The 23,497-nt window shown below is 38.2% G+C and overlaps 1 protein-coding gene across 1 annotated transcript in view; it reads left to right on the top strand.

The window, feature by feature from the left end:
• SMC1B (structural maintenance of chromosomes 1B) overlaps positions 1-23,497 on the top strand; it is an 84,727-nt gene that overhangs the window by 21,391 nt on the left and 39,839 nt on the right. Inside the window, exons 4-11 of the mRNA XM_059937143.1 lie at positions 30-233; positions 3,331-3,569; positions 5,635-5,893; positions 6,853-6,993; positions 17,124-17,206; positions 17,801-18,008; positions 20,624-20,809; positions 22,538-22,717. Of these exons, the coding sequence (XP_059793126.1) occupies positions 30-233; positions 3,331-3,569; positions 5,635-5,893; positions 6,853-6,993; positions 17,124-17,206; positions 17,801-18,008; positions 20,624-20,809; positions 22,538-22,717 (1,500 nt within the window). The remainder of the gene's footprint in view (positions 1-29; positions 234-3,330; positions 3,570-5,634; positions 5,894-6,852; positions 6,994-17,123; positions 17,207-17,800; positions 18,009-20,623; positions 20,810-22,537; positions 22,718-23,497) is intronic.

Raw genomic sequence — 23,497 nt, 5'->3', positions numbered from 1 at the left:
ATGTTGGTGTGCTTAACTATTTTTAACAGGGAACTGTGGAGTCAATTTCAGTGAAAAAACCCAAAGAAAGAACGCAGTTTTTTGAGGAAATCAGCACTTCAAGAGAGCTTATAGGAGAATATGAGGAAAAGAAAAGAAAGTTACAGAAAGCTGAAGAAGATGCACAGTTTAATTTTAATAAGAAAAAAAATGTAGCTGCAGAGCGTAAACATGCAAAATTAGAGAAGGAAGAGGTAAGGTGTCATGATGTAACCAATTAAGTGTTGGATACAAAAACTTTGTGTTAGAATTTTAAGTATTGGTGTGGGGTTACTAAAAAGATGCTTTTAATAACATAAGACAAAGTCCAATATTCATCAAAGATAAACTTTTTGATGTATTTTCCACTCTTCGGGTTTTTTTCTCCCAAATAGGCAGGACAACCTGCACTGCAAAGATGTCTGATTTTCCCAACTAAAATTAAACTTGAGGGATTTATATCTTATATTGCAGAGGCTCTCAAACTTTTGGATCTTGTCCTCTTATACTTTAAAAATTATTGAGGACCCCAAAGAGTTTCTGTTCATGTGGGTTGTATCTATTTATATATATTGTATTTAAAATTAAAACTGAGACATTTTAAAAATATATTTTAATGATTAGTGTAAAAATAACAATAATAAACTCATTTCATATTAAAATAAGTAACATATTTTTATGAAAAATAAGAGTTTTCTAAAACCAAATAATTAGAAGAGTGGTATTGTTTTACCTTTTTATAATCTCCTTAATATCTGGCTTAATAGAAGACAGACGAATTCTCATATCTGCTTCTGTATTAAATCTTATTTGTGCTAAGACCTAGCGGCTTTACCCTCCATTGGCTTTTACAGCATCAGTGCAGATGTCAACACAGTGAAAAAGGCAAATAAAATCTGAGTATTATTATGAAAATAGTTTTGACCTCAGGGGCTCCGTGAAGGAGTAAAACTGTAAAACTCTAGGAGGCCATAGCCACACTTTGTGAATGCCATTCTGTGGTAGTTCTTCTTTTTTTTTTTTTTTTTTTAATTAATTAATTAATTTTTTGGCTGCGTTGGGTCTTCGTTGCTGCGCACAGGCTTTCTCTAGTTGTGGCGAGCGGGGGCTACTCTGCGTTGCAGTGCGCAGGCTTCTCTTGCTGCAGGGCAAGGGCTCTAGGTGCGCGGGCTTCAATAGTTGTGGCTCGTGGGCTTAGTTGCCCTGCGGCATGTGGGGTCTTCCTGGACCAGGGCTCAAACCCGTGTCCCCTGCATTAGCAGGCAGATTCCCAACCACTGCGCCACCAGGGAAGTCCCTCTGTGTTAGTTCTTGGTGTCCTTCACAATGTCTAATGTAGTGCCTTGTATATTGTTGATAACTGTTTGCCTTTAGAGTAATCTTTTTCAAATACAAATCAGATTCTGTCTTTGTCTTGCATAAAACCTCTTCCAGAGCAGTGTTTCCCACTGCACTGAGAATCTAGTCGCCCTTTCCAGCCTGCTGATCTGCCCCTTGTTCACCTCTGAAGCTTTAACTTCCTCTACTCTCCTACCACACTGACCTTTATTATTTATTGGAAGCACCATGCTCCCTTCTATCCTGGAGCTTTTGCTATTTCCTCTCCCTAGATAGTTGTACGCCTGATTTTTACATGGCTGGTACTCTCATTCAAGTTTTCATAAAAAAGCCATGTACTCAGGCAGGCATTTGCTGTCCACGCCCCCAATCTAAATTAGCATCCCTTCCCTGGTACTATTGCATTACTCTATTTTGTTTCTTTTGTAGCATTTTTTTTTTAAAGATTTATTATTTATTTATTTATTTTGGCTGCGCCGGGTCTTAATTGCGGCATGCAGGATCTTTTTTTTTGAGTTGTGGCATGTGGACTTCTTAGTTGCGGCATGCATGCAGAATCTAGTTCCCCGACCAGAGATCGAACCTGGGCCCCCTGCATTGGGAGCACAGAGTCTTACCCACTGGACCACCAGGGAAGTCCCTATTTTGTAGCATATTTTGCTGTATGAAATTATCTTGTGTATTATTTGTTTGCTTATTTAATCTCTGACTCCTCTTCTTCCCTCCCTGCCCCATTAAAATAACTAGATTATAAACTTACAAGAGCAGAGACTGTTTCAGTCTTGTTTTCTACTATATTTCCAGTACATAGAAGAGGGCTTGGCACACAATAGGCAATTAATAAATATTTGAAGAAATAAATGAAAAGTGGATGTGTTCCTTATTAGTGATGTTTCTCTGTTTTCTTCACATTTTTATATGTATGTGTATGTCCTTGGTTTTGTCAGAAAGGGGTGGTGTTAAGTGAAAGTCAAACTATAGTATGCATAATATACTCAAACAGCTTACAGCAGTGTAGAATTGCAGACCTTTAAACATTGTAAGGACAGTTAGAGTAGTCCACCTTCCCAGTTATTTTTTACAACATCCTGGCAGATGGCCGTTTACCCATTACTTGGAATATTTCATTGATTAAGAGCTTTCCTCTTAAGGCAGCACTTTCCTTTATTTCTTTATTAATAGCACAAATACTAAAGAAATTCTTCCATCTCACATATAATTTAGAACTTTAAAATAGTCCTATTAGTTCTATTCCTAGAAAAAATTACATCCTATAGAAGGAATTTTACCTGGAATCATTGAATTTAAAGTCTCTAGGGACCTTAAAAGTCATATAACTTCCTTCAGTTTACAAATGAGGAAGTTGATGTCAGACATGCTTGCCAAACTCTGAGGTCAAGACAAAAATGGGACAGGACTCGGTTAGTGGGTGGCCCTTCATGGTTCTTACCACCATACCACTGAGTGCATGAATATAAAATCCTTTACTGGGCTTCCCTGGTGGCACAGCGGTTAAGAATCCGCCTGCCAGTGCAGGGGACATGGGTTCGTGTCCTGGTCCAGGAAGATCCCACGTGCCACGGAGCAACTAGGCCCGTGCGCCACAACTACTGAGCCTGCTTTCTAGAGCCCGTGAGCCTCAACTACTGAAGCCCGCATGCCTAGAGCCTGTGCTCCACAACAAGAGAAGCCACCGAGATGAGAAGCCCGTGCACCACAACAAAGACCCAACTCAGCCAAAAATAAATAAAGAAATTTTAGAAAATAAATAAATAAAATCCTTTACTGGTTTATTGTAGAAGCATATGCAGAAGCCTTCTCCAAATAATGGTACTTTTGGCAAGAATAACATTTGTTAATGATGTAAATAAAAATTCATTAGAGATCATTTGTTGGCACTCTGGTTGAGTTTATGGAAAGGTCAATGTAAAACACACTCCCTTTTAACTGTTGTTGAATTGTACTGTTTTATAGGCAGAACGTTACCAGAGTCTCCTTGAAGAACTGAAAATAAACAAGATACAACTGCAGCTTTTCCAACTGTATCACAATGAGAAAAAAATTTCTTTTCTAAACAGTGAGTTAGAGTGTGTGAATAAGGATTTGAGTGTCACAAAAGAGTCTCTTTCTCGTCATGAAAACATAGTTAAAGCCAAGAAAAAGGAACATGGAATGTTAAGCAGACAACTGCAACAAACAGAAAAAGAATTAAAGTGAGTTTTCAAAATAGTTATTAACAGTTGGATTTTATGTAGATTGATAGAAAAAATAAAAATATAAGTGACACTTTGTAAGTTGATCTTTTAAATAAACTTTTTTACTTTGGAATACTTTTAGATATACAGAAAAATTCTAAGGATAGTACAGAGAGTTCCCATATTCCCCACACAATTTCTCTCACTTATAATATCTTATATTTTTAGCATGATACACTTGTCAGAATTAATTAACCAATATTTATACATTATTATTAAAGTCCGTACTTTATTCATATTTTTTTAGGTTTTACCTAATGTTCTTTTTCCGATCCAGTATACCATATTATATTTAGTCATCATGTCTTCTTAGGCTCCTCTTGGTTGTGACAGTTTTAGACTTTCCTTGTTTTTGATGTCCTTGACAGTTTTAAGAAGCTTTGGTGAGGTTTTTTGTAGAATGTATCTCAATTAGGATTTGTCTGTTAGTTTTCTCATAATTAGACAGCGTTTATGGGTTTGGAGGAAGAAGACCACAGAGGTAAAATGCCATTATCATCACATTATATCAGGGATGTCAAATATCATATATGGGGAATTCCCTGGCGGTCCAGTGGTTACGACTCTGCACTCTCACTGCTGAGGGCCCCGTTCGATCCCTGGTCGGGGAACTAAAATCCCACAAGCTGCATGATGTGGACAATAAATAAATAAATTAAATAAAGTGGCTATACCAAAATTTTAAAAATATATATCATATATTTTATATGACATATCATCTATCTAAGATATCATAGTATCAGCATGACATCATTATTATTATTTTTTGTTTGTTTGTTTTGGCTGCACCACGCGGCATATAGGATCTTAGTTCCCCGATCAGGGATCAAACGCATGCCCCTGCATTGGGAGTGCAGAGTCTTAACCACTGGACCACCAGGGAAGTCCCATATCATTATTGATGTTGACCTTTTCTTGCTTATCTGTAACCTCCTATTCCAACAGTAAGAAATCTGGGTTCCACAGTCTCCCATCCATTTGCTTAATTGTTCAATTCCAGTAATCATGTATGGCAGTATCAGAATTATTAACCCATATCCTTGTGGGAAGCAACTTTATCAACTGGAGTACAAGGCTTATGTACAATCCCTTTTGCTTTTAGTTTTATGGACTCCACTCATTTCCAGAGTTACTTAGGTTTAACCCATATCCTTGTGGGAAGCAACTTTATCAACTGGAGTACAAGGCTTATGTACAATCCCTTTTGCTTTTAGTTTTATGGACTCCACTCATTTCCAGTTACTTAGGTTAGCACGTTTCCCCCCACCCTCTTCAATAAGGTTGTTTCATTCATTTGTAATACAGTTAGATTCTTTAGTCACATTCTACATTCTGTCTAGGATCCCTTGGCCTCCTAAGTGATTTTTTTTTAATTTGATACATTAAGATTCACTCCTGCTGCTGTAAATTTCTGTAAGTTTTGACAACTGCATGATGTCATATGTCCACCACTACAGTATCATACAGAGTAGTTTATCACTCTTAAAAAATTCCCCTGGGACTTCCCTGGTGGCGCAGTGGTTAAGAATCGCCTGCCAACGCAGGGGACACAGGTTTGAGCCCTGATCCAGGAAGATCCCACATGCCGCAGAGCAACTAAGCCTGTGAGCCACAACTACTGAGCCTGCGTTCTAGTGCCCGCGAGCCACAACTGCTGGAGCCCGCGTGTCTAGAGCCTGTGCTCTACAACAAAGAGAAGCCACCGCAATGAGAAGCCCGCACACTGCAACAAAGAGTAGCCTCCGCTCGCCGCAACTAGAGAAAGCCCGTGCACAGCAACGAAGACCCAACGCAGCCAAAAAATAAGTAAATAAATAATAAATAAATGTATTAAAAAAAAAAATTCCCCTGTGCTTCACCTATTTGGCTCTCCCTCGCCATCTGGTAACCACTGATCTGCTTATAGTCTCTGAAAGTCAATTTTTATCGTTTCTTTTTAAATGTATAATTCGATCAAAAGAACTTCCCTTTATATACTATAAAATTAAATTTCCTTTAAAGCAAACTTTATTTTTCTTTTTAGATCTCTTGAAGCACTTTTAAATCAGAAGAAGCCTCAGTACATTAAAGCTAAAGAAAACACTTCTCACCACCTCAAGAAGTTAGATGCAGCTAAGAAATCAATAAAGGACAGTGAAAAACAACGTTCTAAACAGGAAGATGACATAAAGGCCTTAGAGACAGAGCTGGTTGATTTAGATGGTGCATGGAGAAGTTTTGAAAAGCAGATTGAGGAAGAAATTTTACATAAAGGGCGAGACATTGAACTAGAAGCCAGTCAGGTGAAAAAGTTGACATATGGGAAATCATTTGTTTCTATTGTTTCAGCTTCTCCTTTTAATTAGAAAAAAATTAAAGGATGACCTCTCTTTCTGATATTTTAAGAGATTTTCCTCAGAATTTAAATTATGAGGATTTAAATTTTTCAGCCTGTATGTAGAATCTAAATTTAATCTTTACAGTAGGCTATTTTTCCTTCATAAAATTAGATGACATTATAACATTTATGAGTTAATTAAAGTCATAGAAAATACTTCAACAAGGTTACATGGTATCATTTTGTAATAAAAGTTAGGTAATTAAATTATATTCTTATGTTTTTAAGGTAATCATTTTTTTCCTCTCATGAATATTGTAAAAACTTAAAAGTCAGATAATATATGGCTTTGAAGAAACATGATCACTTAATTGACTGAAGGGAAATTGATTCCTTAAGATTATTTAAAATGTTAAGTGATTAATTAATATCCATTTAGTACATAAGATTTAATTATAAGTCAATAGTAGATATCCAAAAATTTATAATTGAGTTTTCAAACATTCCCTCAACTAAATTTCTGTCATTTATCTCTTTCATTAATTTTATAATAACCTTATATCACAATATATATACTAAAATAATTGTGACTGTATAAATAGAAAAATACACAATTTTCTCTGAACTCCTTTCTTTTTTAAGAATTTTAATGAGTTTTAATGTTCTTTCTCTTTTAAGAATTTCTTACAGAGACCTTATAGAGTTGGTTTTGAATACCTTATTGATCTATCTAAACAGTTTTAAATAAGACGTTCATTTTACGTTCATGCTATCTTAGCCAGAGAAAATGGCTAATTATGGTCTAATTCATATAAAACATAATTTTGACAAGTTTAATTATCTGCTAGTGAAGGATAGCATATAAAGAATTTCCTCTCATGCTTCTTTAAGTGAGTTAGCAATGTTTAAATGCTCTTTATACAGCTGGATCAATACAAAGAACTTAAGGAACAAGTAAGAAAGAAAGTGGGTATAATGACCCAACAATTGAAAAAGCTGCAGTGGGAACAAAAGGCTGATGAAGACAGACTGGCATTTGAAAAGAGGAGGCATGGGGAAGCTCAGGTACCTTGGTTTGGGCAGTAATGATTTAGAATTACTTTTCATGAAATTTTATTCCCATTTTTATATTGGTTTTTCAGTATATAAATGGATTTACATCAGACATAAGGAATTAATTAAATTTTCTGGATTACCTGTTAGGCTGCTTGGTATTGTATCATTTAGGTGCTCTTTCATGGTCTAAGATATAAACAGACAGTATCTTCATACATATAGTCAGTAAGCATTTTATGTGTATAATGATAGGTGTGGGCAGATGATATTGTCTGTTCTTACATGTAGGTTAGTCCAGTGAGGTTAGGAGGAGGGTTGATAAAGGAAAAAAACAAGTATCATAATGTAGGTGAAAAGTCATTTGGAAACATTAAGGACATAGCCCAAGAGGAGCTTAATAGTCTACATGAGAGGTAACCATCAAGACAGCATTACAGTGTTCTGCCTTAGAGTAAGGCAGACCTGGCTTCCATCCAGTCTTGTCCTGTCACTGACCTGTGCTCGTATAAATAAATCATTTCACTTCTCTGAACTTTGATTTCTTAATTTGAACAATGAGGTTAGGTATGTCATTTTTTATGGCTGAGTAACATTCCACTGTATATATAATATACCACATCTTCTTTATCCATTCATCTATTGATGGACACTTAGGTTGCTTCCATATCTTGGCTATTGTAAAAAATACTGCAGTGAACATGGGAGTGCATATATCTTTTTTAATTATTGTGTTTGTTTTCTTTGCATAAGTATTCAGGAGTGGTATTGCTGGATCATGTGGTAGTTCAATTTTTAATTTTGTGAGAAATCTCCATACGGTTTTCCATAGTGGCTGCACCAATTTACATTCCCACCAGCAGTAGGAGAGTTCACTTTTCTCCACATCCTTGCCAGCACTTGTTATTTGTCTTCTTTGTAATGGCCATTCTGACAGGGGTGAGGTGATATCTTATTGTGGTTTTGATTTGCATTTCCTGCTGATTAGTGATGTTGAGCATCTTTTCATGTGCCTGCTGGCTGTCTATATGTCTTCCTTGGAAAAACGTCTATTCAGGTACCCTGCCCATTTTTTAATTAGGTCTTTCTTTTTTTATAAATTTATTTTATTTTATTTATTTTTGGCTGCGTTGGGTCTTTGCTGGGTGCAGGCTTTCTCTAGTTGCAGCGAGCGGAGGCTACTCTTCATTGTGGTGCACGGGCTTCTCATTGCAGTGGCTTCTCTTGTTGCGGAGCACAGGCTCTAGGTGTGCAGGCTTCAGTAGTTGTGGCACGTGGGCTCAGTAGTTGTGGCTCGTGGGCTCTAGAGTGCAGGCTCAGTAGTTGTGGCACATGGGCTTAGTTGCTCCACAGCACGTGGGATCTTCCCGGACCAGGGAGCGAACCTGTGTCCCCTGCATTGGCAGGCAGATTCTTAACCACTGTGCCACCAGGGAAGTCCAGGTCTTTTTTTTTTTTTTTTTTTTTTTTTTAATAAATTTATTTATTTATTTATCTATTTATGGCTGTGTTGGGTCTTCGTTTCTGTGCAAGGGCTTTCTCTAGTCGTGGCAAGCGGGGGCCACTCTTCATCGCGGTGCATGGGCCTCTCATTATCGCGGCCTCTCTTGTTGCGGAGCACAGGCTCCAGACGTGCAGGCTCAGTAGTTGTGGCTCACGGGCCTAGCCGCTCCGCGGCATGTGGGATCCTCCCGGACCGGGGCACGAACCCGTCTCCCCTGCATTGGCAGGCGGATTCCCAACCGCTGCGCCACCAGGGAAGCCCCAGGTCTTTTTTTTATGTGGAGTTGTATGAGTTCTTTCTATGTTTTGGATGTTAACCCCTTATCATATATATTGTTCGCAAACATCTCCCATTCAAAGCTGCTACCTCAGTTTAGGTCACTATAAACTTCCCTCTTAGAACTGCTTTTGCTGCATTCCATAGATTTTGGATCATTGTATTTTCATTTGTCTTGGTGTTTTTGTTAATTTCTTCTTTGATTTCTTCATCAATCCATTGGTTGTTTAGTAGTAATTGTTTAGTCTCCACATATTTGTGTTTTTGGCAGGTTTTTCCTTGTAGTTGATTTCTAGTCTCTGTTGTGGTCAGAAAAGATTCTTGATATGATTTTAGTTTTCTTAAATGTATTGCAACTTGCTTTGTGGCCTAGCATGCAATCTATCCTGGGGAATGTTCTAAGTACACTTGAAAAGAATGTTTATTTTGCTGTTTGGGGATGAAATGTCATATATATATCTATTAATTTCATCTGATCTAATGTGCTGTTTAAGGCCAGTGTTTCCTTATTGATTTTCTGTCTGGATGAATTGTCCATTGATGTAACTGGAGTGTTGAAGTCTCCTCCTGTTTTTGTGTATCTGTCAATTTCTCCCTTTATGTCTCTGTTAATATTTGCTTTATGTATTTAGGTGCTCCTATGTTGGGTGCATATATACTTAAAATTGTTATCTCTTCTTGTTGGTTTGATCCCTTTATCATTATATAATAATGCCCATCTTTGTTTTAAAGACTGTTTTGTCTGATATAAATAAGTATTGCCACTTCAGCTTTCTTTTTGTTTCCATTTGCATGGAGTACCTTATTCCATCCCCTCACTTTCAGTCTGTGTGTGTCTCTAGATCTGAAGTGAGTCTCCTGTAGGCAGCATAAACATATTTTTAAAATTCATTCAGTAACTCCATGTCTTTTGATTGAAGCATTTAGTCCATTTACATTTAAAGTAATTATTGATAGGTATGTACTCATTGCCATTTTGTTCATTGTTTTTGGGTCGCTTTGTAATTATTTTTTGTTCCTTTCATCTTTTGTCCTCTTCCCTTGTGATTTCATGACTATTTTTAGTGTTATATTTGGATTCCTTTCCTCTTTTTTTGTGTGTATCTGTCATAGGCTTTTGGTTTGCGGTTACCATGAGGTTCATATATAATATATGAACATGTTATGTTATATGTAACATGTAATATATATGATTCATATATACATATGATTATTTTAAGTTGATATCTTAAGTTCCATTGCATTCTAACAACCTCACATTTTTACTCCCTCTTTAAGTTTAATGTTCTTTTGTTTTTGGTTTTTTTTTAAATAAATAAATTTATTTATTTATTTATGGCTGCGTCAGGTCTTCTTCGTTGCTGCGCGCGGGCTTTCTCTAGTTGCGGTGAGCGGGGGCTGCTCTTCATTGCTGTGCACAGGCTTCTGACTGCGGTGGCTTCTCTTGTTGCGGAGCACAGGCTCTAGGCACGTGGGCTTTAGTAGTTGTGGCTTGTGGACTGTAGAGCACAGGCTCAGTAGTTGTGGCGCACAGGCTTAGTTGCTCTGTGGCATGTGGGATCTTCCCAGACCAGGGCTCGAACCTGTGTCCCCTGCATTGGCAGGCAGATTCTTAACCACTGCACCACCAGGGAAGTCCCAAGTTTAACGTTTTTGACATCATATTTTACATCTTTTTGTTTTGTATATCCTTTAACTACTTATTGTGGTTACAGATGATTTTACTACTTTTGCCTTTTAACCTTCCTACTAGCTTTATAAGTGGTTTATCTACTTCCTTTACTGTAGGTTTGCCTTTACCAGTGAGGTTTTTCTTTCCATAATTTTCAGATTTCTAGTTGTGGCCTTTTCTTTTCCATTTTGAAAAGTCCCTTTAACATTTCTTATACAGCCAGTTCAGTGGTGCTGAGCTCTTAGCTTTTGCTTGTCTGTAAAACTCATTTTCACTCTTTCAAATTTGCATGATAGCCTTGCCTGGTAGAGTTTTGGTTGTAGGTGTTTCCCTTTCATCACTTAGAGTATATTGTGCTACTCCCTTCTGGTCTGCAAAGTTTCTGCTGAAAAGTCAGCTCATAGTCTTATGGGAGTTTCCTTATACATGACTAGTTGCTTTTCTTTTGCTGCTTTTAAGAATCTCTCTTTATCTTTAATTTTTGCCATTTTAATTATAAAGTGTCTTGGTATGGATCTCTTTGGGTTCATCTTGTTTAGGACTCTGTGCTTCCTGGACCTGGATGTTTGTTTGTTTCCCCAGGTTAGGGAAGTTTTAAGCTATTATTTCTTCAGATAAGTTCTCTGCCCCTTTTTCTCTCTCTTCTCCTTCTGGGACCCCTGTAATGCTAATGTTAGTACACTTGATATTGTCCCAGAGGTCTGTTAAACTATGCTCATTTTTTAAAATTCTTTTTTCTGTTTTGCTTGGGCAATTTCCAGTACTCTGTCTTCCAGATTGCTGATCTGTTCCTCTGTATCATCTAATCTTCTGTTGATTCCTTCTAGTGAACTTTTTTTTTTTTAATTTATTTTAATTTTGGCTGCATTGGGTCTTCATTACTGCATACAGGCTTTCTCTAGTTGCAGTGAGCAGGGGCTACTCTTCATTGCAGTGTGTGGGCTTCTCATTGCAGTGGCTTCTCTAGGCACACGGGCTTCAGTAGTTACAGCACACAGGCTCAGTAGTTGCAGCACATGGGCTCTAGGGCACGTGGGCTTCAGTAGTTGTGGCGCATGGCCTCCGTTGCTCTGCAGCATTTGGGATCTTCCCGGACCTGGGATCTTCCCGGACCAGGGATCGAATCCATGTCCCCTGCATTGGCAGGCGGATTCTTAACCACTGCACCACCAGAGAAGTCCCCTAGTGAACTTTTTATTTCAGTTATTGTATTCTTAATCTGTTTGGTTCTTTTTTCTATTTGCTAACTCTTTGTTGAAATTCTCATTGTGTTTGCCCATTCTTCTGCCTATTTTGGTGAGCATCTTTATGATCATTACCTTGGAGCATCTTTATGGAGTGGATTGCTCCTCTTCATTTCCTTTAGTTCTTTTTCTGAGGTTTTGTCTTTTTATAAAAAAAAATATTTATTTATTTGGTTGTGCTGGGTCTTAGTTGCTGCTTGCAGTTTCCTTAGTTGCGGCTTGCCAGCTCCTTAGTTGCAGCACATGGGCTCCTTCGTTGCAGCACATGGGCTCCTTAGTTGTGGCTTGAGGGCTCCTTAGTTGCAGCTCGCCGGTTCCTTAGTTGCGGCATATGAGCTCCTTAGTTGTGGCACGTGGGCTCCTTTGTTGCAGCAGGCAGTCTCCTTAGTTGCGGCAGGCAAGCTCCTTAGTTACGGCATGCAAACTCTTAGTTGCGGCATGCATGTGGGATCTAGTTTCCTGACCAGGGATCGAACCTGGGCCCCCTGCATTGGGAGCACGGAGTCTTAACCGTTGCGCCACCAGGGAAGTCCTCTGAGGTTTTGTCTTAATCCTTTATTTGGAACATATTCCCCTGTCCTCTCATTTTACCTAATTCTCTGTGTGTATTTCTATGTTTTAGGTAGATTGTTTTTGCTTCCTAATCTTAAAGAAGTAGCCTTACGTAGGAGATGTCCTATGGGGCCCAGCAGCACACTCCCCTCTGGTGCCCCCTGTGTGGGCTGCATGCACCCTTCTGTTGGCAGAGAGGTAACTACTTGGGCATGCTGGTAGGTGGGGCAGGCCCCTGGCCCTGTTGGCTGCAAGGCCCTACTTTGTGCAGTGGTTGCGGCTGGTGGAGGGTGAGATAGGCTTCCATGTGGTTGGCTGTGTGGCCTAAAGGACGCAGAGCTGCTACTGGCCCACTAATAGGTGAGGCCAGGTCCTGCATGGCTGGCTGCACAGCCTGGGAGTGCCCAGGGCTGCTGCTGACCGCTGGTGGGTGGGGCCCGGACTCCACATGACCAGTGTAGGCTTGCTGATGGGTGGTTTTAGGCTAGAGGGAGGCTTCCAAAACAGTGCTTGCCAGCACTGGTGTCATCATAATAGAATGAGCTCAATGAGCTCCCCCAAATGGCTGCCACCAGCATCTGTGTCCCCAGGAAGAATCCCAGTTGCCTCCTGCCTCTCCAGGAGGTTCTCCAAGATCTCCTGGATCTGACCCAGGCTGCTTTCAATCTACTGCCTCTGTGCTGGGACTTAGAACATATGAGATTTTGCATGCACCCTTTAAGAGTAGAGTCTCTGTTTCCCACAGTCCTCTGGCTCTCTGGTATGTAAACCCTGCTCATTTTCAAAGCCAGACGTTCTGGGGGCTCACCTTCCTGGTGCAGAACCCCCAGGCTGGGGAGCCTGATGTGGGGCTCTGACCCCTTGCTCTTTGGGGAGAACCTCTACGATCATCATATTTTTTCTGTTAATGAGTCCCCAACCCAGGGGTATTGGTCCTGACTGTACCATGTCTCTGCCCTGCTCACCTGTCCCGTGGTTCCTTCTTTATATCTTTTTTTGTGGCAAATCTTTTCTGATAGTCTTCAGGTTTTTCTCATAGTTACTCTATAAGTAGTTGTAATTTTGGTATGCTCATGGAAGGAGGTGAATTCAGGGTTTTCCTACTCCTCCACCTTGGCCATACCCTCTGTATTCTTATAGCTTTAAATACCATCTGTTGATGACTCCCAAGTTTGTATTTCTAGCTCACAACCTCATATATCCAGCTGCTTCCTCATCATCTTCATTCTGGGTGTTGAGTAGATATCTTACGTCCCAAACTGAACTTCTGCTCACACCCAAATGCACCCCAAACAGAGTCTTTCCAGTCTCTGATGATGACAAATCAGTCTTACTCGTTGATGAGGTCAAAAATCTTGGAGTCCATCTTTGACTCTTTTAGGAAATTGTGTTGGCTCCACCTTCAAAGTATACCAAAAATCTTACCACTTCTCTCCATTTCTGTTGCTACCACCATGGTCCAAGCCACCATCTTTTTGTTTTTTGTTTAGCTCAGTGTAGTAGCCTGAAAAGTTTTCTCTCTTGTGTCTCCTTCATAATAGTCTCAGCACAGCAGCCAAAGTGATGCTTTTAATATCTAAATCAGATCATGAAACTTGCTCTTTTTGAAGTCCTCTAGTGACTTCCCCTTGCACATAAAGTTTAAGTCAAAGTCCTTGAGTGCCCTGCATAGACTTACCTGATCTGCTTGCCCCTTCCACCCCAATTTACCTCTCAAACCTCCTGCTTTTCTATTCTCCCTCTTGTTCTCTGTGGTCTAGCTGTAATGGCCTCCTGGAACGTATCAGACATGTTTCTGCCTTAGGGCCTTTGCACTGGCTATTCCTCTGCTTGGAACATGCTTTCCCTACATTTCTTAGTTTTTAACACTCTCATGTCCTGTAAGTCTTTGCTCAAATGTTGCCTTCTCAATGAAGCCTGCTACCCTGACCAGCCTATTTAAAACGGTAGTCCCCGGTGCACTTCTGCTCCCCTTACCCTAGCTCTGTTTTTCCCAGTGCTTATCTCCTGACATACTGTTTAATTTGCATATTGTTTGTCTACTGTCCCTCTCTAGAATGTAAACTGCACGAGAGCAGGGATGTTTGTTTTGTTCACTGGTACATCTCAAGCACCTAGAATAGTTCCTGATCTAGAGCAGATAATAAGTATTTGTTGGATTAATGAATTTTACAAATGAAGGAATCAAGGCACGAGATAGTTAACTTGACTGAACTAGTAAGTGGAGGAACTGGGATTTGATTCTAAACACTTTGTCTCCAGAATGAACCTTCTTAATCCTACACTGTATGCCTCTCATTGTAGTCTCTTTGTGAGTTGGCAGATGAAAATACAAACAAATATGAAGGGTAGTATATGATAATATACTAATATATATATTGATAATCATATGAGTAGAAGAAAGGACATTTTGTGGAAGGAGAAAAATGTAGTAACATATCAGTAATTACTTTTAAAACACTGGTATAATTTGTATCACATTATAAAATTATACACTGATTTCTGCAAATACACTGATTTCTCATTGCACATTTTTGCCTCTGTGCATGCTAATTTTGGAAAAACCTACTCATCATTACATGTTCAATTCAGTAGTTACCCACACCACAAAGTCTTCCCTGGTTTGCCTTTTCTCCCCACCCCACCAAAAAAAAAACCTGAAAAATAGTTTCTTCCTCATCTAATCACCCATTGTTCTTAATCTGTTTCTGTCTAAGGGCTTTTATCAGATTGGAGGAAAAGTACAGTTAATGATATAGCTCTACTAGGCTGGAAGCTTTTTAAAGGCAGGATTCGTAATAGTGTCCTATTGTAAGTCCCATGTACTTGGTAGATGTCGGTAAGTGTTGATTGAATCTCTGTTGTCTTTTGAATAGAAAAACACTGACAGAAGAAATAACATATCAGGGTGGAAAGAGATGAAAAAATCTGTACCCATACTTGTTTTCCCACAGGACTGGTGGTTCCCAGGTAGAAAGGGCTATAACTTTCCACAGATCCAAGATCACTAAGGGCTGGGCAGGGGTTGGTTCTTCTAGACAACTAGCATGATCAGCTGGCATCTTGAATCCAGAATGCCTGGTGTCAAGGCAGTCTGATTATCCCCCATGACGTGTCCAATGGAGCATCCAGGCCCTGACACAAGCCCTGGGACTGGCCAGGGTAAAGGCAGAGGCAGGTGTTTCCAGTTGACTAAACTTGGTCCTTGATGTTAGCTAATCTTGTTCCTGTCTCTTTGAATGGAATTCTTTTTTTTTTTTTTAATTTTATTTATTTATTTTTGGCTGCATTGGGTCTTCATTGCTGCACGCAGGCTTTCTCTCGTTGTGGTGAGTGGGGGCAACTCTTCGTTGCGGTGCACGGGCTTCTTATTGCGGTGGCTTCTCTTGTTGTGGAGCACGGGCTCTAGGCGTGCGGGCTCAGTAGTTGTGGCACACGGGCTTAGTTGCTGCACGGCATGTGGGATATTCCCAGACCAGGGCTTGAACCCGTGTCCCCTGCATTGGCAGGCGGATTCTTAACCACTGGACCACCAGGGAAGCCTGAATGGAATTCTTAAGTGAGATAACAGAATTTCAATATGGGGACTCTAATTTCAAAATGTGGGAGTCCCTGGGGCTTCCCTAGTGGCACAGTGGTTAAGAATCCGCCTGCCAATGCAGGGGACATGGGTTCGAGCCCTGGTCTGGGAAGATCCCACATGCTGCGGAGCCTGTGCGCCACAACTACTGAAGCCCACGTGCCCCAACTACTGAGCCTGTGCTCTAGAGCCGCGAGCCACAACTACTGAGCCCACGTGCCACAACTACTGAAGCCCGTGCACCTAGAGCCCGTGCTCCACAACAAGAAAAGCCACCGCAATGAGAAGGCTGTGCACCACAACAAAGAGTAGCCCCTGCTCACCACAGCTAGAGAAAGCCCGCGTGCAGCAACTAAGACCCAAAGCAGCCAAAAATAAATAAATAAATTTATTTAAAAAAAAATAATGTGGGAGTCCCTGGAGAAAAGGAATTGTATCTTAATCATTTTTTTAGCTGTTGGCACCTAGCATAGTAGATGTTTGTTCAGTGAATTTCTGTGATAAATGAGTAAAATGAGATCATTAACTTCATGGTATATTTTATCCTTTACCACTTGAAAACTGGTATTTCTTCTCTTTTTTGCTGTTGTGTACTGAAAAAGAATTGTGTTTTTTACTTTTGTACACTCCTGGTTTTAGATCACTTAGTGATGAAGTAAGACAGATTAATCTTGCTATAATGCACAGGATGAATTAGACAGGGAGAATGTTAAAGATAAGCGAATTGGAGACGACCACAATCCTTGGACTTAGTGATAAGGTGAATGGAGCAAGACTTGTGAAGTTCCACAAGCCTATAGTTGCCTCATAGATTCCTATACAATTATAGTACTGAGCCACTCTATTGGAATTACTTATTTGTCTGTTTCTCTCACCAAACCTTAGTCCTTGAGAGCAGGGACTCTGTCTTGTTCATTATTATAGCCGTAGTTCCTAGCACATGGTAGCCAGTGAATAAATATTTATTGAATGAGTTAGTTTGAGAGAGAGGTAAGAACTGTATATAGATATTTGAAAATAATCCCCCTGGGGTTTGAAGTTACCAAAGTAAACTTGCTGGAGATCAGATATCTCCAGCCAGGACATAAATGATGGAGCCAGGATTTGAACCCTGAGTCTTGAAACCTCAAAGCTCTGTACCATATTGCCTTTTCAAAATTAAAATTTGCTCTTATAAGAATTTTCATATGGTTATATATATTTCAAATTTAGAACAATGTATGCTGTTATAGTAAGTTCTGGGCATACAGTGAAAAGTAATCAATTTTGTTTGGATTTGCTGTAATTGATTTCAGATTTCATTTCCTATTTTAGGAAAATCTAAAACACATAAAAGAACAAATAGAAGATCATAAAAAGCGAATAGAGAAGTTGGAGGAGTATATAAAAACATGCATGTAAGTATAGTAAAAAAATATTCCTTGCAGCTTTCTTGTATCTCAGGGGTCTCGATGTTCGTGGTATAGTCATCAGATGAATGCTTCCACTGTATCATAATGTTCTTAGTCCTCCATTGTTTTTTTATTTCATTGTAGATAATTAAAAATTATCCTTGACCACTAAGGTTTAAGTTTTGAAAATATAAATGTTTAACAGTGGTGAAACTTAAAACTCTCTTTTGGTATCGATATTTTATAATAAAAGTATGTCATGAAAGCTAGCACCACCTAAGTATTCTACCACGAAGAATTTCTTTTTAATTGGCATTTACTTACCATTAAGCTTATGATGATTGCTCTGGTTATAGTGACCTATCCTTTCTTTTTCAGAATCCAGAAATATGTATCTTTTGAATCAAGAAAGAATGATTAAAATATCTTTTGCCCATGTTTGGTGCTAGGTTTATTATATTGTATTTTTCATCGTTTAAAATTGATAGAGCATTATTCCATTCCCCTGCAATGCCAGACTAGAGTGTACTGTATCTTGTAATTCCTAAATTTTGGTTTTTCTTTTTGCTGTATAAATGTATTATTGTTACTGTTGTGTAGGAACTGCTTGAAAGAGAAAAAACAGCAAGAGGAAACCCTAGTGGATGAAATTGAAAAAACAAAATCAAGAATGTCTGAAGTTAATGAAGAGTTGAATCTTATTAGAAGTGAACTGCAGAATGCTGGAATTGATACCCATGAGGGAAAACGTCAGCAAAAGAGAGCAGAGGTTCTGGAACACCTTAAAAGACTTTACCCAGATTCTGTGGTAATTGAAATAAAAAGGCTAAGCTTTCTTATTTGGGATTAACAATTTGCCATTAATAGGAAGTAATATTATTTCAGAAATCTATAGGTTTTGTGCTTTATTATTTATATTTAAAACATAATAGTAAATAACTGAGGTAAAATGTAAATAACTCCCAGTGATGTTTATAGATAAGTAATTATTGGGGAGAAACATTGACATGAACACATTACCCAGAAAGTCCAGGTATGGCCATCATCCCCAAAGGACACAGGTGCATGAAGTAGTCTGTTGCCCATAGACACATGGCCTCAAACCTCATTTTCTTCATGATTTCAGGTTTTTTAAAATATTTTTTTCAGTAGACATTGTTGGCATACTTTTGAAACGGTGAATTTTTATTCTCCAAATGTGACTGCCATCCAGTATTACTAGTGTATTTCATTAGCCCCAGTACAGCAATATCTACTAACCTGTTGCTTGGGGGGTCAGCCTCACAGAATTGTTTCCTTTGGAATTGGGGTCTGACATCTCAATCTCTTGTCACTGACACCTCACTCTCTTGTCACTGACACCAGTGTACCCTGTGTTAACCGCTTGCACTCTTTGGAAACATCTGTCCATTGGCCTCCATGATACTACACTCTGTTGGTTTTCCTCCTGTCTCTCTGGCCTCCCATCTTCGTTTCCTTTACAGCATCCTTTTTGCCTTTCTGACTCTTAAGTGTTAGTCTTAACTTCTAGACAATGATGGAGGAATAAGGCTGGGTCACAGAATTCTTCCCCTGATACCAAGGAAAATGACAAAAACTAGTGAAAAACTAGTTCAACAGCCAAAAGAGGAAAGGGGCTCATACATCATGCTATAACCTTCAGAAAATGGTAATAGTCCAGAACTTCTTAAAAAAGATTGAAGTATAGCATTGCTTTTTCTTAATTCTGCAGAAGGCAAACTGATAAATCGATTCATTCCTGAGAATTCTCACTTAGTATCCCTTAATCTAGAAAGAAGCAAACTCATATGTTTGTTTCCTTTAGAGTAAAAATCTATCACTAAAATAGAATCAGAGAACATGGACCTCTGCTTCTCTTAGATGGAAGTGAAGGCTCTAGGGCTCCTTGTTAAATTGAGAAGCCAAATCAAAACCCTCTCTCCAAAAATGGGATTTGTTATCTTCCCCCAAGGAGAGAAACCTTGGTATGGGATATTAATTAAAAACTGAGAAGAAAGAACAAAACTCGGGTATTCAAATAAAGCACATGCACAGCCTTAGCATACCTCTCTTACCCCTGCCGTCCAAGCCCTTAGATGATGGGAAATAGATCAGAAAATACTTAGAATAAAAAAAAAAAAAAAGAAAATACTTAGAATATAGAACAGAAAATACTTGGTCCATCATCTGTTGCTCAGAGGAGATAACCATCTCAATTTTAGGTGAGACAATCAAAAAAAGTTATCCGTCACAGAAAATAAAAGGTTTGCCCAGAGCTGCCCACATTAAGTATAGGGAAGGTGAAGAGAATCGATATGGCAGCTATAGGTACATATAATAATAGAAAGAATAATTTAAAAGGCTTTTAGAAGTCAAAGAGCCTTGTGGAAGAAGGTTACAGAACAGATTCCCCCGTAAGTGTTCTGTGCTGTGGACAATTTAATAAGAGCTTGAATTCATAAAATCAGATTCAAATATGAGCTAAAACAGAATAAAATAAAAAGAAAAATGTAGAGCTAAGGAAACAAATCAAGAACAAATGTTACTGAACTAATAATGAATTGCAAATAACAAGGAATGGATTACATAGCTGAAAATCAAATTACTGACCTAGAAGTAAGGCTTGAGCTAATCATAGGTAAATTGAGAAGAACAAAGACCAAGGTAATAAATATTAAAGACAATGATCTATCTTGAAGAAATTGGTATTTCTGAAGTAGAACCTAACATTGAAGAAAGAGTCTAAAGATGTAAAATTGAATCTGCAGACATTCTAGGGAGCATTGGTACAGGACGGTTGGCACTGTGACATTTAATAGACTTTTGAACTTCAGTCTGATTCTTGACCAGTCTTCAGATCCCCAAAAACACTTCTCCACGGGAAGCCTTCCATGGCTTCTCAGGTCAACCTCGTCCCTGTTACATATTCTCAGAGCTCTCTGTGCTTAATCACAGTGTCTGTTATAACTCTACTTTGTACATGCATGTAATTATTGATTATTTATATCTTCCTTCCCTACTAGTCTGAAAGCTCTGTGAGGTCAGAGAGGATGTGTTTTATTCAGGCATGTTTACCCAGTGTGTGGCCCAGTGCCTGCATATAGTAGGTGCCCCAACAGTTTCTTATTTAATAAATAAGGGAATGAATGAATACTATTTAATTGCTAGCTTTGTAAAATATTTTAATACCTTGGTATGACTAATCCCTCCTTATTACTCTTTTGTTGAATGAAGTGTGACACACCTAAATGGATATTTCATAATGAAATTTATTTCCATTTGAATGAGACTGTTAAATTATCATGTTTATAATTTTAGAAAATTAGTTTTTGGTCTATGCTGCTTTGTTACATTAGAAAACAATGAATTATATGTTCCTCATTAATGTATTTGTTTTTCTCTCCTTTTTTGAAACCTGTTAAGTTTGGAAGACTGCTTGACCTGTGTCATCCTATTCATAAGAAATACCAGCTGGCTGTTACTAAACTTTTTGGTCGGTACTTGGTTGCCATTGTTGTAGCCTCTGAAAAGGTAGCAAAAGATTGTATTCGATTTCTGAAGGAGGAAAGAGCTGAACCTGAGACATTCCTTGCTTTAGATTACCTTGATGTAAGAAATTTATAATCCTTAGTATTTAGTAGTGATAAAATTCTGTCTTTTAAAGTGTGTCTTTATTGCCTGAGACTATGGTAGTGATTGAAAAAATCGTAAGTTGGATGCCAGTTAGTCATTCATTCAAATGGCTGGTGTTAATGTATTGGCAGGCAAAGAATAGTATCAAGTGGGTGCTATCTTTCTTGCCTTCATATCATTTCTTCCTAATCTAGTTTTGCCATAATTTACCCTGATGATTTCAAGGACATTGCTCTAGCAGTGCACCACTCTGCCTACTAGCCAGCAGTTTATTTTGTCCTATAGCAAAGTATAGGAGATGGATAAGACATATGTTCTGTCAGTGAAATGCCAACCCAGAGTCTCAGTTGTAAATATATGGTCCAGTAAATATACGTGTCAGCTCTTGGTGTGGAGCAAGCCAAATTTTGAGCCTTGAGGTATGTATTGAAAGGCCTTAGAGCATCCAAAGTTTAAATTCCTGAGGCAGGAACTCCGTCATTATCACGACTGATATCCTTCGGTGATCTTTTCATTGCTTAATAAAGAAAATGTTCTACTTGGTCCAGCTTTCAAGTCCCTGAACTGCAGGCAGTGTGCATAGTGGTTAGGAGCACATGCCCTAGAGTTGGACTGACCTGAGTTTGAATGGCAGCCCTCCTTCTAATTAGTTCTCACTGATTTGTCCTTAACTTTTCTGAGTGTCAGTTTCATCATCTGTGAAGTGGAGAAATTAGTCCTTACCTTATTGTATTATTGCAAGGAATCACTACATGTAGTACACCTAGCGCAGTGCCTGGCACAGAGGAGGGGCTCAGCAAATGCTAACTGGGTATTAATGGTTCAGACTTGGCCTTTTGTAGTTTCACACTTTTGTTTATACCTTCTGCCCACTAAAACTATTTAACCTAGTTCATTTGCCTGTTAAAATTCTGTTTTATGTATTTCATGCTTAAGATTTTTTTCAAGGCACACTCATTTTTTAAAAATATAATACAGAAGTGTATCAAGTATAAAGGAAATACTCCTACCTCATCTCAGTGCTCAATTCCTTTATCACAACTATTTTAGATTGCTTCCATCCATACAGATTTATATAAATATATGCTCCATATATATGTGTGTGTATATATATGTGTGTGTTTGTGTGTGTGTGTGTGTGTATATATATATATACACACACACATACTTTGGTTGGATATAGGGTTTTCCCTTTGTTTTGTTTTACAAAAATGAAATTATACTTGCTGTTTTTCAGTAATATATTGCAGACGTCTTTTGATCTCTTTATCGACCCAACTTAAAAGTCATGTCAAAGAAGGTGTAAAAGCTTTCCTGATCGTTTAAGCCTAAAATGATTTTCTGAGTTCCATGCTATTGTGCCACTCTTTTGAAAGTATGTAAATGGGTATTATCTCCCACTAGATTTTATGATTTTGAGAGCATGAAGGGCTTCTCATCTATTGCTTTATCCCAACTAGTTAGTGACAGAGTTGAATCTAGAAATTATATCTTCTGGCTTTTGATGAAGTATACTTTTAAAAAATATTACACGAGCCAAAGGTGGGATATTGTTCATCAGGTTCTTGTCAAACTTTTATTGTGTATAAGTGCATACTACTAATCATTTGCTTTCATGCTTATGTATGTTCTTTGAAAAAGAATGTACTGTTTGGTTTTTATTTTAATATACCTAATATATCAAGTATATTTTAAACCTTTTAGATCAAGCCAATCAATGAAAGATTACGGGAGATTAAAGGCTGTAAAATGGTGATTGATGTCATAAAGACTCAGTTTCCGCAGCTGAAGAAAGTAATTCAGTTTGTGTGTGGAAATGGCCTTGTCTGTGAGACTGTGGAAGAAGCAAGGCATATTGCCTTCAATGGACCTGAAAGACGGAAAGTAAGAGGCTTAGATTGTACTTTCGGATAATTTGAAGCAGTATTTATAAGACTAACATATTACACACACAAATATCTCTATATGCTTTCGTATGTTCTCTTATGTAGGGGAAACTAAAATAGAACCTAAGATGTTAATGGCTTCAGTAGTTTTTATAATGTTGAGTTTTCAAAAAATTAATTTCTCTAATACTTCCCCAAATCATAAATCATATTTTGGAAGTTAGATTTATTGTAGTGAGAGCCTAAAGCTGTTAATTTTTTTTTACTCTATATACAATAAATGTCCCTGTTGAATCTCAGATTTTCCCTGTACTTACATATATAATACGTGTGTTTCTGAATACCAGGAAAGATTTTAGGTGCTTATTTTACATTCTGGGTTAATTCTTCCATAGCTTAATGGAGATATTAACTGTCCTTTTACACATTCAAGGTTTTAACACATTTTGAAGTTGTAGAAATAGCACAATTGAAATGAGGTTACTAGATACCAGTCTCTCAAGGGAATAATTTTGGTTTTAAAAATATTGTTTTACTCTCAATTGAAATAGAGTTTGTATTTAGTTAAGCAGTGTTAAATTCTTCAAATTATCTGACATAGTTTTTTTTAAAACTACATCTGTGATGAAGTGTAACACAATGCCTAAGGGCATAAACTATGGAGTAAGACCAGTGATACTACTTAGTAATTAATTATGTGACTTTAGGCAAGTTTCTAAACCTCTAATTTTAGTTTGTTCATCTAAATTTGGGGAAATAATAGTATTTATTTCATAGA

The sequence above is a fragment of the Balaenoptera ricei genome, chromosome 10 (assembly GCF_028023285.1).
Source record: "Balaenoptera ricei isolate mBalRic1 chromosome 10, mBalRic1.hap2, whole genome shotgun sequence".
In the NCBI taxonomy this organism is placed as follows: domain Eukaryota; kingdom Metazoa; phylum Chordata; class Mammalia; order Artiodactyla; family Balaenopteridae; genus Balaenoptera; species Balaenoptera ricei.
This window is presented reverse-complemented; position numbering and strand designations above follow the sequence as displayed.